Source organism: Eptesicus fuscus, chromosome 18 (genome assembly GCF_027574615.1).
Source record: "Eptesicus fuscus isolate TK198812 chromosome 18, DD_ASM_mEF_20220401, whole genome shotgun sequence".
Lineage (NCBI taxonomy): Eukaryota > Metazoa > Chordata > Mammalia > Chiroptera > Vespertilionidae > Eptesicus > Eptesicus fuscus.
The window spans coordinates 29504804-29522500 of record NC_072490.1 but is presented as its reverse complement, the minus strand read 5'-3'; the positions used below and the strand labels follow the sequence as shown (position 1 = coordinate 29522500).

Sequence of the window (17697 nt, the reverse complement as noted above, 5' to 3'; positions counted from 1 at the left end):
TGAAATCCATTGGTGATAGAGTAGAGAGGCGGGAGAAGACAAAGCAGGGAAATCCCTGGGATTTGGATAAAAAGTAAAATGATAGATACATACTTAGGTGGGTGCAGGAACAATTAACATAACAATGAAGGAATCTGTGGTATCTGTCCTGGAGCCCAGGCACATTAGGTTGTGCCCCCAGGGGTCCAGGAAAAGGGAAGTTACAAGTTACCCAGACATTTCAAAGGTATGTTATTATAGATGCAAAAAGACAGATAGGCTCAGATAAGGTAAAAGTTGACCTAGTCAGTGAAGATACTGGCCTAGGATGTAACTACTCACCATAACTGCTTTTAGTTAAAGTTTAATTTCAGACCATCTTTTGTGGTTACTTTAGGTCTCTGAGTTTTCAAGACTGCCATACAGGCCTTCCCTGAGCTTGTCAGGTTAGCATGTGGCCCCTTTCGTCCACAGGTTGATGCTTATATGTGCCCTGACAGGGGATAAAATCCATCATCGTGGTGTATTGGGATGGCGCTTTAACTAACTGAGGTACCTGGCCAGGGCCTGCTTGGATATTTTCTGTCAACTACCTCCATTTTTAATAATTCCAAGTTTTGATTGATAATTACCTTTTATATATCTACTAGAGGCCCGGCACATGAAATTCCTGTGTGGGTACAGTCCCTAGGCCTGGTCTGCGATCAGGGCCAACTTCCCAAACTGCCCGCAGCCAGCCCTGCCCCCCCGCTGCCACCCACCCCCGATTCCCCATTTGCCATTGGGTGATCAGTGCCTGAAAGCTGGGGGAAGGGACCTGCCCCCACCGCAAGTGGCCATCAGGCAATCAGAGCCTGCCAGCCAGGGAAAGGGACCAAGAAGTGGTCAGTGCGCCTCATAGTGACTGGTCCAGTGGTCGTTCTGGTTGTTCTGCTGTTAGGGTCAATTTGCATATTACCCTTTTATTATATAGGATTTTAATACTATTTATACTTTTAAGGAAGACTTCATGGGTTTCTGGTTTTATTCATTTACTCAGTCACATGATAGCAATAGTATAAGGACTTTCTGATATGGGCAATATTGTTTTCCATTTCTTAGTTCTTAGGGGACATCTCATTTTTGTTATATCATTTTAGTATACTGTTACTTCAAAGACTTTTGCTACTTATTAAACCACTCTTATTTTGCAGTTGTCCTAATTCATATTTGTTATAGCTCTCTACCCAAGTAATTACTGATTTCTAAGTAAACACTATATATAGTATCATGTTTACACTAACTATAATTGCATTAACAAATAATGGACATCATTTTCTCTGTCTACACACATTATTTTGATGATCGCATCCAATCTCATAACTTAAAATAACACATCTAAGCTTATGTCACTTAGATTTATGTCTCCGGCCTGGACTCCAGACTCATAACCAAATGTTTGGTGAACATCTTCATTTAAATATTTAATGGGCCAAAGATGTTTTAAAAACGAAACTCCCAAGCTACCTATTCCCCTGCCCACCTCTCTTCCATATGGCAGCTTCATCTCTCTGGTTGCTCAGGCTATAAATCTTGTAGTCATCTTTCACTCTGTCTTTCTCAGCCTGTATCCAGTCTATCAGCAAATCGTATCCAATTCATTTGAAAATATACATAAATTTTTTTTTCTATAAAACTAGACTAAACCACCATCATATGCTTTTGCTCAATCTTTTCAGTCTTGCTCCTTATTTCAGGGCCCTCTGTTTCATCTTCTTGTTGAGGCCTCCCCTAAAGATTTAAAATAGCAAATCCTCACTCCTACCCAAGGGGACTTACAATTCCCTTCCGCGCACGCGCGCGCGCGTGTGTGTGTGTGTGTGTGTGTGTGTTTTCTCCTTTCTTTAGAGCACTATTGCCATCTAACATAGTATACATTTTGTTTACTTACTGTCTCTCTCCCTCTAGAAGTTAAGCTGTATCTTTTTTTTTTTTTTTTTTTAGCTGTGTCTGACTTTTCAGTAAATTCTTATTGAATGGATGGTGTTTAATTTTGTTAAATCACCACTCTTTCTTTTTCCTTTTAAAATTCTTTTTATTTTGAAATAATTTCAGACACAGAAGAGTTACAAGAATGCAGATTGTCCAACTGTTAGCATTTTACTAGATTTGTTTTATATTTTCTCTCTATGTATACAAACACATATACATATATATTATGTGTAGTAGCATCATATATAAATATATATTATATACCTCTTATTTATTTTTTAACTGTTTGAGAATAAGTTGCAGACATGATGCCACTTTACTCCTAATGCTTTAGTATGAATTTCCCTGAAATCAAGGACATTCTTATACGCAGCCATAGAATAATTTTGAAAATAAGGAAAAAATGTTTATGTAATACTAACCATATCTATACACTTCATTCAGATTTTGCCATTTATTCAGATAATGCCCTAAGGAAAAAGAAAAAGAAATGGTTCAGGATTCAATACAGGACTTCCTTTATAGTTGTCATATAAATCAGTACTTCTATAGCTTAACTGATCTTTAGTCCCTGGTTTAATATTTTATTAAGGATATTTTACTCTTGTTCTATTTATGTGAGAATTAGCACTTCTATTTTCAACATTATTTAACTACTAGAGGCCCGGTGCATGAAATTCATGCACGGGGGTGGGGGGGGGTTTCCCTCAGCCCAGTCTGTACCCTCTCCAATTCGGGATCCCTCTCACAATCGGGGACCACTGGCTCCTAATTGCTCACCTGCCTGCCTGCCTGATCACCCCTAACTGCCCCCCCCCCACCAGCCTGATTGCCCCTAATTGCCCAACCTGCAGGCCTGGTCGCCCCCCAACGCCCCCCCCCCCGCCCCGCCGCCGGCCTGGTCGCTCCTCATTGCCCCCCTCTGCCTGCCTGGTCGCCCCTCACTGCCACCCGTGCTGGCCTGGTCACCCCACATAGCCTGCTCTTCAGTCATTTGGTCGTCCCTCACTAATCCCCCTGCCAGCCTGGTCACCCCATTCAGCCTGCTGTTCAGTCGTTACTGTGAGGGCGTCGTGACCAATTTGCATATTACCCTCTTATTAGTATAGATTTTATTTGTCTAGACTCAATAGGAGAAGTAAATAAGTAGAAGTATGCCCTCTTCTTTTTCATGTTAGCTTTGTTTTATTTTCTTAAATATAAAAATTTTATTTTCTTATTTATTTTTATGCCTTTATATTCATACATTTAGAAAGAAAATGGAGACTACACAATAAAATATTAACAATGAGTATCAGGAAGAGGATAGATTAGCAGGTGAATTTATAAAATGTGGATATTACAAATTATTTTGATCTTATATTTAGAATACTGTGAGTTTTATGATATCATTTAAATATTCTACATAATTTTTAGTAAGGATATAGTATTCTCTATCAAATTAATCCCCTATTGAACATTCATATTAAAACTTCTTTACTAATCTAAACCGTGCTGGCATAAACTAGCTTGCAAATAAAATTTTTTTTAGAGCCATTGATATTTTTTATCTTACCTTTCTAAAAATGGATTGGGTAGTCTAAAGGTATGCCATATGTTTGAAAGCTTTTAATGTGTCTTATTGGTTTGCCTTTCACACAACACAGTATGTGGCATTGCTTATCATACCTTTGGTTAATACTGTTAAATGATTACTAATTTCTAAGTGGCATAAAATTTCATCATTATGTTCTGAAATATTGATCATTTGTGTTTCTTTTCTGAATTGGCCTATTTATCATCTTCTAGGCCAATTTTTATTTTTATTTTTCTAAGAAACAAATATTTTTATAAAATGATTTTGGTAGCTTCAACTTCATGGTCACTTTTGGAAATGTATTTATCAGTTGGACTTTTATGCTCTCTTCCTTTTAAAGTTAGCTTTGTTTTATTTTCTTAAATTATATTTAGCATTTATTCCACAGACTTGTTTTTAGTTCTGACTTCCTTAATTTTCATAAAACATGCCAAAATTTTTCCAGAAACCCAGAATTAAAACATGAGTCACTATTGAATTTCCTCCTCCAAAGTTTCTTCCCCTCTCTACTATATCTAATGAGATTCTAGATCTGGTGAAATTTTATTTCACAGTGTCTTCTCTGTAATTCCTTCTACTATGTCTCTACTTTTAATATTTTTTGTTTTCCCTTACATCCTTTTAAATACTGCCAGGTTGACTTTTTTTTAAAAAAACATCAGTTGCCTCTGGCATGTGCTCTGACCAAGTATCGAACCAGTACTTGATATGTGCCCTGACCAGGAATCAAACCCGCCAACCAACTGAGCCACACCGGCCAGGGTGCCAGGTTGACCTTTGCAAAAACTTGTTCAAATAGCAAGAAGTGTCTTTGTTTTGGAGAATGTTCTTTTGACTTACCTTACACCTAATATTTTATGTGTTTCCCTAATGATAGCCTTTCATTCAGTCAGATACATATCTTTGTCCTTCTACGCGTGGCTTGTGCTTTCCTACTTCTACACCTTAGTCTATGATTTTTAAAAAAATATATTTTATTGATTTTTTTACAGAGAGGAAGGGAGAGAGATAGAGAGTTAGAAACATTGATGAGAGAGAAACATCGATCAGCCGCCTCCTACATACCCCCCACTGGGGTTGTGCCCGCAACCAAGGTACATGCCCTTGACCGGAATAGAAGAATCCGGGACCTCTCAGTCCGCAGGCTGACACTCTATCCACTGAGCCAAACCCGTTTCGGCTTAGTCTATGATGTTTTGTCTTTCTGGAATCCTTGTTTCCTAACCTTTTGCACTCGGATGTCGAGTGTGACTCGACACGGTTAGCATCAGTAGCAGCTCGTATGTCGAGCCACACTCGACACGTAGTTTCACCGCGGGGCGGGGGAATGGGGATTTTTGTCTATTTTTCCAGTATCTTTTCTTGTTTTCATTAGCATGAAAGGACAAATAAAATGTAAATGCCATCTCAACTGATGCCACCACCTAAGCTTATCTTTTGCATAGGCAGCAATCTTGAGTAGGAGGGTCCAAGGGATGAGTCGTTGCATCATGCCTTTTTGAGCTTGCAGCATCTTCCCTTGGTAAAGAACCTTCCTTATCTTTTCGTCTCCTAGGTTTGTTTAGGTTTATATTAGCATATCACAGATGTTGTCATGACACAGGGTTTAGTTGGATGATTGGTTTGCCCCCTAGCAGTCGCATGTTCTGAGTGAATTTCCCCTTCTCAGGATGGATAAGTTTTCCAAAGACATAGAAAGCAGCGATGATGAATTTTACTTCGAAAACGAAGAAAAAAGTGAAAATGTAATAGTGACAAAAGTGAGTTCTCCGAGGATGCGAGTGGAGTTGATGAACAAATCCTTTCTATAGGTCCTAGTGGAACTATAGAAAGGAAAAAGTCCCTTGCTTTGCCCAAAGATCCGGCTGAAACTACTGACAATGACAGTGACATTGAATTCATAAAGGCAAAACAAAGACGCACAATTGTTTATTCAAGTGAGAGTGATGGAGATATAGGTGATATCATTGAGAATTCGGGTATAAGACCCAGTGAAAGTTACGTTTCTAGGGGAAAACAGGAAAAAGAAAAGTGGACATCTACATCTGTGAATGACAAAGAGCCTAGCAGAATCCCTTTCTCCACTGGTCAGTTACATGTTGGACCTCAAGTTCCTTCTGGGTGTGCCACACCAATAGACTTTTTTCAGTTGTTTTTTACTGAGACATTGATAAAAAATATAACGGATGAGACAAATGAGTATGCTAAGCATAAAATTAGCCAGAAAGAACTATCCCAGCGATCCACTTGGAATAATTGGAAAGATGTGACGATAGAGGAAATGAAGGCTTTTCTTGGTGTAATACTAAATATGGGTGTATTGAATCACCCCAACTTGCAGAGTTATTGGTCCATGGATTTTGAGTCTCATATACCATTTTTTCTATCTGTTTTCAAAGGAGAAAGGTTCTTGCAAATATTTTGGATGTTACACTTGAAAAACGACCAAAGGTCAAGTAAAGATTTGAGAACAAGAACCGAGATGGTAAACTGTTTCTTGTCATACCTTGAAATGAAATTTAGGGAGAGATTCTGTCCTGGAAGAGAGATTGCTGTTGATGAGGCTGTTGTTGGTTTCAAGGGAAAGATACACTTCATCACATATAATCCTAAAAAGCCAACAAAATGGGGTATTCATTTATATGTCCTTTCAGATTCAAAATGTGGTTACATACATTCATTTGTCCCTTATTATGGAGGAATAACATCTGAAATGTTGGTGAGACCTGATCTCCCTTTTACTAGCAGAATAGTTTTAGAGCTTCATGAAAGATTGAAGAACTCAGTACCTGGTTCTCAAGGTTATCATTTCTTCACTGACAGGAGGTATTACACTAGTGTCACTCTTGCAAAGGAATTGTTCAAGGAAAAAACACACTTGACAGGGACAATAATGCCCAAAAGGAAAGATAATCCACCTGTTATCAAATATCCAAAGCTAATGAAAGGAGAGATAGTGGCTTTCAGGGATGAAAATGTAATGCTTCTTGCGTGGAAAGACAAGAGGATAGTCACAATGCTCAGTACATGGGACACTTCAGAGACTGAGTCTGCGGAAAGGAGAGTTCGTGGTGGTGGGAAGGAAATAGTTCTCAAACCCAAGGTCGTGACCAACTATACGAAGTTTATGGGGGGTGTTGATATAGCTGATCACTACACAGGCACATACTGTTTTATGAGGAAGACTCTAAAATGGTGGCGTAAATTGTTTTTCTGGGGGCTTGAGGTCAGTGTTGTAAATTCCTACATATTGTACAAAGAATGCCAAAAAAGAAAAAAATGAAAAACCGATAACGCATGTGAAATTTATTAGGAAACTAGTACATGATCTTGTTGGAGAATTCAGAGATGGTACACTAACTTCCAGGGGTAGATTATTATCCACTAACTTAGAGCAACGTTTAGATGGAAAGCTCCATATAATCACACCTCACCCTAACAAAAAACACAAAGATTGTGTTGTTTGTTCTAACAGAAAAATCAAAGGAGGAAGAAGAGAGGTGATTTATATTTGCGAAACATGTGAATGTAAACCAGGTCTTCATGTGGGTGAATGTTTCAAAAAATATCACACCATGAAAAATTATAGAGATTAAAATTACTCTTTGAATGTATCAATAATTTGAAATATAAAAAAATCCAAATAAATAAGTTTGTATGAAAAGAAACTCCAGTTTTTTATTCTACTGCCGCGCTTTGTAAAATCTGGGGTATTTAAAAAATTAAATCCCGAGTAGAATAAAGGAATTGAGAAAAAAAGCAAGCGAGTGCAAAGGGCTAAGTTCTTCTTATGCTGATCTTACTAATTTTACTAATTCATTAAGTTCCAACTTGCAGCTCATCTCTTCTGTGAAACTTTTCCCGTTTACAGCCACTAGAAGTAATCTTTTTCTTCATAGAGCCCTTTCAACACTTGTCTTGAACCAAATTCCTTTACAGAATATTTTTATATACTATAGTTTACTATATTATATTGTGGTTATTTGTGTTTCTGTTTTCTTTCAATTATATGTATGTTAAGATTTTGCACTAAGCTGTTGCAGTTACGTTTATACATTATTTGTGAAAGGTAGGGATTATTTCATATTTATAACTTATGGATAAATACAGGTAAGGCACAAAGGTAAAGAAAGTTGGTATGTCTGTGTCTCTTAAAGCTTATAGAAAAGGCATTGCTCATTCATACTTCAGTGTATCCTTTCATAGCTTTGGAATAGAGTAATTTTGAATAATTTTTCTATACTGCTGTACTTTTACTTAAAACTGTTTACCAGAAATGTGAGTATACATTTAAATTAAATAGTATATAATTGTAGTAAGGCATTTGTCCTAAAAATTAATTAAAAACCTCTGGCACTAAATTGCAACATTTTCACAAAGATGTACTGAGGAATGTTTATCTTTGTTACTTCCTGAGAATATTGTCCATAACATTCATTACATAATATGTTGAGGCAGGCTTTGTTTTAGGTAGTTTTATTTTTCTACAGATATTTATTAATATCTTTTTCTCTCTACTGTTTGAATTAGCTACAGCAATGAACATGCAACCCTAGAGTCTGTATTATTAACCCTGTGGACCATAGAAATCTTTCTTACACCAATGTTTATGAAAAAGAAAGCAGAAGCATTTCTCCTCCACCATCAATTGCCAAAATTATATTAGAATGTTGAAAAATACATCTTAAATACTGTAAGCTCTTTGAAAGCTACTAGAGGCCTGGTGCATGCTGTGTTGAGCGTCTGCCCTGATGGTCAGTGCATATCATAGCAACTGTTCGTTCTGCCGTTTGGTCAATTTGCATATTAGCCTTTTATTTTATAGGATGTGTTGTGCTACGTGCAAGGGTCAACGTGTTTTTAAAAAAATATATTTTATTGATTTTTTACGGAGAGGAAGGAGAAGGGATAGAGAGTGAGAAACATCAATGAGAGAGAAACATTGATCAATTGCCTCCTGCACACCTCCTTCTGGGGATGTGCCTGCAACCAAGGTACATGCCCTTGACCAGAATTGAACCTGGGATCTTTCAGTCCACAGTCCGACGCTCTATCCACTGAGCCAAAGCAGCTAGGGCAGGGTCAACGTTTTTATGTGCCTGTATATAGTAACTACATGGTGAATGAAGAAATAAAAGTTATGTTGCATGAGTAAAAAATCTGTTTTCTAATACCTTGTGTTCTGTAAATTGAGTCAGATTCAGATTATGCATATTTAGCAGTAATATCACATATGTATCATTTGGGCACGAATTATGAAAGGTTGAATAAGTGAGTCTCCTTGAGTCAAAACATAAACTACACATGACTACTAAGTTGAAGCAGTATTTGGGAAGAGTTCCACTTGCTATTAATGGGAGAAAGATTTCCTAGGTTGGGAGTAGATGGAGTAAGCTGATCTTGTTCCATCAAGAAGACTGTGTCTCTGGGATCAGTAAGCATTTAAAGATCTGTGTTGAGCTAGAAGAGCTAGTATGTATGCAGGTCTGGCAGACTGTTGTGGTCTGGGATTCAAGGATAGGACTTTAGTCCCTGGAGTAAATGGATAATCCTATCTAATAAAAAGGGTAATATGCAAATTAACCATCCCTCCATCACAAAGATGGCGGCGCCCATAGCCACAAGATGGCGCCCAGTCCTCTCAGCCCCACTGGAGTCCCCCAGTCTTGGGGGTGGGGGAGGGTGGCCGCTGAGAGTGGGCAGTGTGAATGGCCTGGCGGAATGCTTGCTTCGTTGCCACGGCGACGAGGCAAGCGTTTCACCCCGGCCATGAATGGGCCTCTGGCCAGGCCGGGGCACAGAATGCTTGCATCGTCGCCCTGGTGACAAGACAAGCATTCCAAGCCTGGCCACGGATGGGCCTCTGGGCCGCGGAGAGCCTCTGGGCAGCGGGTGTGGAGCAGCCAGGCTCCACAGAGAGCTACTGGCGCACGGATTCGTGCACAGGGCTACTAGTATATCCTATCTAATAAAAGAGTAATATGCAAATTAACCATCACTCCGCTACGCCCACAAGCCAATCAGGAGCGAGTATGCAAATTAACCCAACCAAGATGGCTGTGGCCACGGAGAGAGCAGGAGGGAGGCTTGGGTTTCCCTGGCTATGCAGGAAGCCAAGCTTTCCGCACACCCTGACCAGCCCAGGCCTCTGCTTAAGGCTACAAAGTTTCAATTATAGAAGATAAATAAATCCCCTGCCGCCACTGAGCGAGCAGAAGGCTTGGCTCCGCTCCAGGCTACAAAGTTTCAATTGTAGAAGATAGATAAATCCCAGATACCAGGGCCTCCACTTGGGTCGCAGGGGGGCGTGGCCGGCCTGCAAACCACCACAGGCCCCTTGCCCAGGCAAACCCACGCCCCAAGGGAACCCCACCCTGATCCGGGACACCCTTCAGGGCAAACCATCTGGCCCCCACCCATGCACCAGGCCTCTATCCTAATAAAAGAGTAATATGCAGATTGACCATCACTCCAACACAAGATGGCCAGCAGGGGAGGGCAGTTGGGAGGGACCAGGCCTGCAATGGAGGGCAATTGGTGGGGGATCAAGCCTGCAGGGGAGGGCAGTTAGGGGTGACTAGGCCGGCAGATGAGGGAAGTTGGGGGCAAACAGGCTGGCAGGGGAGCAGTTAGACATCACTCAGGCTGGCAGGGGAGTTGTCAGAGGGTAATCAGGCTGGCAGGCAGAAGCGGTTAGGGGCAATCAGGAAGGCAGGCAGGTGAGCAATTGGGAGCCAGCAGTCCTGGATCGTGGGTATTTTACTTTTACACACGCAAACATTCCTAAACATACACAGGCTTATTTGTTGTATTATTATTATTTGTAATAATAGAAGGTCCAAAACAAAATAAATGTCCATCAACAGATTAATGGCTAAGTAAAGTAACATACATCTCTGCTGTGGAGCACTGTAGCTTTTAGAAAAGAATAAGACATTCTCTAGATCTTGATATAAATTAACTACAAAATATATTGATGATGAAAATAAGATGATGCACATCTGTGCATAAGATATCTTTTGAGATCTTGCTTTCATTTCTTGTAGTTGTTTTTTCCCCTCAATTTTTTATTATTGAAATACATGTAAGATTTAACCAACGTAATCATTTTTAAGTGTACAGTTCAGTTGTATGAAATATATTCCTAATGTTGTGCAGTCATCACCACCATCCATCTTCATCTTAACTCCCCATTCGCTCCTCCCATTAGTCTCTGGCAATCACCATTCCACTTGTTGGCTCTATGATTTTGACTAAGTACCTGATATAAGTGGAATCATAAACTATTTGTCTTCTTGTTACTAACTTACGTCATTTAGCATAATGTCCTCGAGGTTCATCCATGTTGTATCTTTAAGACTGAATTAATATTCCAGTGTACATGTATAGCACATTTGGTTATCCATCCACCAATGGATCGCTTCCAAGTTTCAGCTATTATGAACAATGTTGCTAAGGGCATAAGGTTATACAGATTATCTTTTGAGACTCATTTCTTTCAGATATATACTCACATGTATAAATTGCTGGATCACATGGTAATTCTATTATTAATATTTTGAGGAACTGCCATAATGTTATCCACAATAGCTGTACCATATTTTACATTCTCAACAACAGTGCACAAGAATTGCAATTTTTCCAAATCCTCCCCAAGACTTGCATTCTTTTTTTGATAGTAGCCATCTGCCAAGACTTGTTTTTTCTTTTTTTGATAATAGCCCCTCATAGGTATGAGGTGGCATCTCATTGTAGTTTTGATTTTCATTTCTCCATTGATTAGTGATATTGAGCATCTTTTCATGTGCTTATTGGCCATTTGCTTATCTTTGGAGAAATGTCTGTTCAAATGAGTCCTTTAACCATTTTCAGATATGTTGTTTTGTTGTTTTAGGAGGCTTTTTATATATTTTGAGTATTGATTTCATATCAGATATATGATTTGCAAATATGTTCTCCTATTCTGTGGGGCTTTTTTGTTTGTTTTTTTGTTTTTTTACTCTTCATTGAATACTCTTGTATTCAATTGTATTCATTGGTACTCTTGTCAAAAAGTATTTAACCATGTATGTGAGGGTTTATTTCTGGGGTCTCTATTCTTTTCAATTAGTCTAGGCTTGCCTTTATGTTAGCACTACAGTTTTGATTACTATAGCCTTGTAGTAAGTTTTGCAATCAGGAAGTGTGTGTTGTGTGTCTTTCAGTGTTGTTCTTTATTCAAGATTGTTTTGGCTACTCAACATCCTTTGAGATTTTCTATTAAATAATTTTTTTTTTTCTATTTCTGCAAAAAGGTCATTGGGATTTTGATAGATATTTCATTAAATCTGTTGATCACTTTGGGTAGTATTGACATCTTAACAATACTGAGTCTTCCAATTTATGTACATGGGATAGGGTTTCCATTTATTTATGTCTTTTAAAAATTTTACTTTTGCATTTTTTTATCATGTTTAAATGTCTCTGGAAGGACATATAAGAATGAATAATATGTCATTCAAGAATTGGAAATTAAGACAAGATATCATTACACATCTGTTAGAATGGCTGAAACTTAAAAACCTGACAATACCAATTTCATGGCAAGGATGTGAAGGAACAGGAATTCTTATTTTTTGCTGGTGGATAGACAAAATGGTACAGCCATTTTGGAAAGTAGTTTTGCAGTTTCGTACAAAGCTAAAAATAATTTTACCATATGATTCAGTAATCATTCTTCTAAGTGTTTATACTACTTTGAAAATAACATCCACACAAAACCTTGTGTGTGTGTATAGTCGCTTTATGCCTAATTACAAAAAATGGTGACTGAGATGTCCATTATTAGGTAAAGGGACGACAATTGTGGCACATCCATACAATGGAATATTATTTAGAAATAGAAAGAAATTTGCTCTTTAGCCACTGGAAGACATGGATGACTCTTCAGTGCAAATTATTAAAGTGAAAGATGCCAGTTTGAAAAGGCTACACATACTGTGTAATTTCAATTATATGACTGAGTATAAAAGACTATAGTGATGACAAAAAAATTTTAGGGTTTGTCGAGGGTAAATGGGAAGTTTGAATAGATGAAGCTTAGGGATTTTTTAAGGTGATGAAACTTTTCTCTATGATACCAGAATCATGCATACACAACACTATGCATTTGTTAAAACCCATTGAACTCTACAGAAAAAGAGTGAATTTTATGAATATAGATTGTTTAAAATTCACACACACGTGCACACACACATACTGATGGGAATATGTCAAATAGACATAGAAACGAACTAAAGATCTCCCAATGGCCAAAGCTGAAACAAGTTGAACAAGAAAATAAAATAGTGTTGGAATTATAATCCAAAGTATAAAATAAATATTGATTAGCCCACACTAATATAAATGATTAAATGTATAACTGAGAATAGACAAATCTCCCATTCTGAAGGATTCCAAATAATATGTGTAAATATTTCTCCCTCAAGGGGATGGAGTATAATTTCCCATCCCTGAAATGTGGGTGCTTGTGGTAACTTTGTTTCAAATGGTATAGTATGGAAAATGGAGTAAAAGTAACTTTACAGTGGAGAAACTTGACAAACATCACCTCAACCAACTGATTAAGGTCAACATTAACAGTGATAAATTGTGTTGATAATATGCACTCTTGATATGAGGAACTTAGAAGTAACACTTTATCTCTCACATCATCCCAAACCTACAGTTCCAGTCTAGTCATGGGAAAAACAAGAGACAAACTCAGTTGAGAAGCATAAATACCTGACCAGTAATTTCTCAAAACTGTCAAGGTTACCAAAAATCAGGAAAGTCTAAAAACGGTCACAGCCAAGAGTAGTTTATTTATTCTGGGTGGAGTCCTCAAAAAAGAAAAAGGTCATTAGGCAAAAACTAAGAAAATCTGAAGTATGGACTTTTGTTAATGTACCAGTATTGGTTCATTCAATTGTAGCAAATGTATCAGATAAATGGTAACTAGATGTGATGTATATGGGAATTCTCTGTACTGTCTTCACCATTTTGAGGGGATAAATATAAAACTTCTAAATAATATAATTAAATAAGCAGTAAGCTCATTGTGTGTAAATCCACACACAAAAAGTGGTTGTAAGGCTATGTATTAAAAGGAGTGAAAGTGTACTAAGAACACAGGAATGGAAAATGAAGGGAACAGGTACTGTAAGCTGGGGAGAAGCCCCTCCATGCTATGCTTTGTAGTATTCCTCCAGTGCCCTCTAGTTACAAAGCCTAACACTGTAGCAGATGACAAAAGATAAATGTTTACAGGGTTCAGCACAAAGTGGGACAAATAAGGGTGGATTTGGAGGTGAGGGGCAATTTATATACACTGAGTGGCCAGATTATTATGATCTCTGAATGCATAATAATCTGACCACTCAGTGTATATCCTATATAATAAAAGGCTAACATGCAAATTGTCCCCTCGACCAGGAGTTCGACCAGCAGGCAGGCCGGCCAACCGCCCATGTCCCCCCCCCCACCCACACACGCACACACACATGAACACACACACACTGGCCAGATTATTATGCGTTCAGAGATCATAATAATCTGGCCACTCAGTGTATATAAAAGCCTAAGCGACTGGCTTACTGGCCAGTAGCTATGACATACAATGACCACCAGGGGGCAGATGCTCAACGCAGGAGCTGCCAAGTGATAGCAACTTTGCAGATTGCCCTCTATTACTCTGGGACCCCTCGGAGGATGGCAGACTGCCGGTTTTGACCTGAACCCCATAGGCCAGGCCAAGGGACCTCACCTGCCGGAGGGACCCCGCTTACTCCCCAGATGCCCTTCAAGCCCCGGCACTGCCCCAGGTGTGGCTGGCTTGGGTGGGACTGTGGAAGGTTGGCTCCAGGGGGTGTCCAGCCCATCTCGCCCAGTTCCGTCCCACCGGCCACCTTCTAATTAATTTCCATTCAATGTACACAAATCCATGCACCGGGCCTCTAGTAAATTAATAACTGAATAGGCCTATTATGACAATAAATCGCTCAAAAGAGAATATAAATACTGAAAAGAACAGATGCTCAAGAGCAAGCATGTCAAACTCAAAGGTTAACATGGGCCAAATAAAGTTTAAGTTTATGTGGGCCACAAAAAACAAAAGCTTCAATTTTCATAAAAACATAGGTTTATTTCAATGGAGACATGCTGAATACAAAGGGCTGAAATAAATGAGTAATCTATAATAAAAGCATAATATGCTAATTAGACCAGACATCCTTCCGGACCACCTTCCTGATGAAGCCAAGGCTGTGAGGGAAGCCCGGGTCCCAGGTGCCAGAGAGAAGCCGGTGCAGGCAGCCAGGGGAAGGAAAGCCTACACTTGCACGAATTTCGTGCATCGGGCCTCTAGTCATTAACATAAAATAAGAACATTTTAATAAAAATTAATATTTTTTCTTGAACATTAACTTACTAGACACTGAATAACTGCACAGATTAATAAGCGTAACGCAAATAAACCTATTTTTCTTGTTCTCTGAAAGCGAAATATTTGCTGTTGCGTACACCAAACAAGTCAGTCCAAGACTAATGACGTGGCAATCGGCTACTAAAATATTTGCTGCTAGTATTAGTGGAGAGAAATGGTGCACCTGCACGTAAGGCACGTAAGGGAAATGAATGCAACGCTATTATGGTAATCAGTCATTAGCGAATGTTGTTACTAATAATTATGTATAACAGGATATTGTAAAAATTTAGTTATGAAATTTTTATTAAAACGTTTCTTACATACCGTTATGTTCGCTGGCGTGCAAACATATTCGTTGTGGGCCGCGAGTTTGACATGCTTGCTTAAGAGAAACCTAAGGTAACACTAAACAGGTAAGGAATATAGGGAGGGAGAAGGTATCTGAAATGAAAGGAAGATATCATGAGGCCTGTTGAGAGTTTCAAGAAATATTTATTACAATTAACAACATTAATTTCATGGGTGAGTTTGGCAAAGCAGCAACCATGATGAGTTTATATATAAATTAAATTTATGCAAATAATAACAGAAACTGGAAGAAATTCTGTTAAATTACCCTTCACTCTAAAGGTGAGGCATAGGTAAGGTGGTAGTTAGTGTTGATTTTTTTTTTTTAAACTGGTGGCATGAGCCCTAGCCAGGTAGCTCCGTTGGTTTGATTGTCCTCCAAGGTGCAGAGCACATACAAGAATCAATGATATGCCAAGGCTGCAGGTTTGATCCCCTGTCAGAGCTCACAGGAATCAACCAAATAATGAATGCATGGATGGATGGGGCAACAGATCAATGTTTCTCTCCATCTTTTCCTTTCTCTCCCTCTCCTCTCCCACTCTCTGCTTTCCCTCTCTCTAAAATCAATTTTAAAAATTCAAAAACTTGGGGCATGAGATGGGATGTTAATTGAAGAATGTAAACTCCAGCAAGGCAGGAATATTTACTTTGCTTATTTCTATATTTCCAGTACCTAGAGTGGTTCCTAATATGTTCAAATATATAGTTGTTGCATGACTGGCTAGGAAATACTTGTGCACTTAAGTAGAAGTCAAATATACAGTATTTCCAAGTAGTTTTATTGAGCAGGGTTTCTGAAGAAGGAGAGTATTGAGGAGGGTACAAAGAAGGATATGTCAAGAGGGGGACATGGTTAAAAGGTTCAACCTTGGCATTATTGTTGTACAAAATACTAAATCCTTTTTCTTTAACTTTATTTTCATGCCTTATATAAATTAACTTATGCTTTGCTGTTTGCACTTTTTTATCACTGAAAACAAATTGTAAATCTTCCTTTGGTTAGATTATGTTTCTTGCCTTTAGTAAAGTATAGTGCTAACTACCTTTCACAGGATTACACATAATTTGAGATCATTCTGCCTAAAGCAAAGTATGCCTGCATTTATTTTTTTTTTCTTCTTCATCTTTTTATTCAGTCTACAAATAAGAAACCTCGAAAATCTCCAGGAGAGAAGAGTAGAATTGAAGCTGGTATTAGAGGAACAGGCCGTGGAAGAGCTAATGGGCACCCTCAACAGAATGGTGAAGGGGAGCCTGTCACATTATTTGAAGTGGTGAAACTGGGGAAAAGTGCAATGCAGGTAAATTTTAAGAGTTTTTATTTTATTTATAATAGTCAATATAAAGTAATAGTCAATAATTTATGTAGAACTTGTTAGTATATAGAGTGACATTTTATATACTCTTTTTTGAAATTTATAATTCTACTTTTCTATAAAATTCTTTATTGTTGAAAGTATTACATATGTCCCTCTTTCCCCCATTGACCCCCTCCAGCCTGCCCCCGCTCCTCGCCCCAGGCCTTCAGCACCCTGTTGTCTGTGTCCAATGGTTCTGCATATATGCACACAGGTCTTTGGTTGATTATCTCCCACCCATCCACTCTTCCCTGCCTTCCCTCTGAGATTCCGCACTCTGCTCCATGCTTCTGTGTCTCTGGATCCACTCTGTTCATCAGTTTATTTTGTTACTTAGATTATACATGAGTGCAATCATGTGATACTTGTCTTTCTCTGACTGACTTATTTCACTTAGCATGATACTGTCCAGCTCCCTCCATGCTGTCTCAGAGAGTAAGAGATTCTTTTTTTTAACTGCTGCATATTATTCCATGGTATAAATGTACCACAGCTTTTTTATCCATTCATCTACTGATGGGCACTTGGGCTGTTTCCAGATCTTAGCTATTGTAAATTGTGCTGCTATGAACAAGATAAGTGAAAATAATGACATAGCTATTAATAGTGCAGTATAACTGCAGAATATTGAGGATAAAAAGAAAATCTTGAAATATTTTATCAAGGAATACTTGACCTTGTTCTCTGACTACAATTCAAGTGATGTTGAAATACACAAATAAATTTCCCTTCTAAATTATGTTATACTTACAAAATATTTCGAGGAGCCTCCATACTGTTTTCCATGGTGGCTTTAACAGTTGGCATTCCCACCAACAGTTTACCAGAATTCCCTTTTCTTCACACCCTCACCAATACTTATTATTTCTCTTCTTTTGGATGATAGTCATTCTAACAGGTGTGAGTGATATCATTATGGATTTGATTTGTATCTACTTGGTGATTAGTGATGTTGCTCATCTTTTCATGTACTTCTTGGTCATTTGTATGTCTTCTGCAGAACCTGTCTATTTCGTTTC

At 38.4% G+C, this 17697-nt stretch overlaps 1 protein-coding gene across 1 annotated transcript in view; it reads left to right on the top strand.

Moving 5' to 3' along the window:
• Nucleotides 1–17697, top strand: part of STAG1 (stromal antigen 1) — a 331873-nt gene that overhangs the window by 115480 nt on the left and 198696 nt on the right. Inside the window, exon 4 of the mRNA XM_008152885.3 lies at nt 16457–16621. Within this exon, the coding sequence (XP_008151107.1) occupies nt 16457–16621 (165 nt within the window). The remainder of the gene's footprint in view (nt 1–16456; nt 16622–17697) is intronic.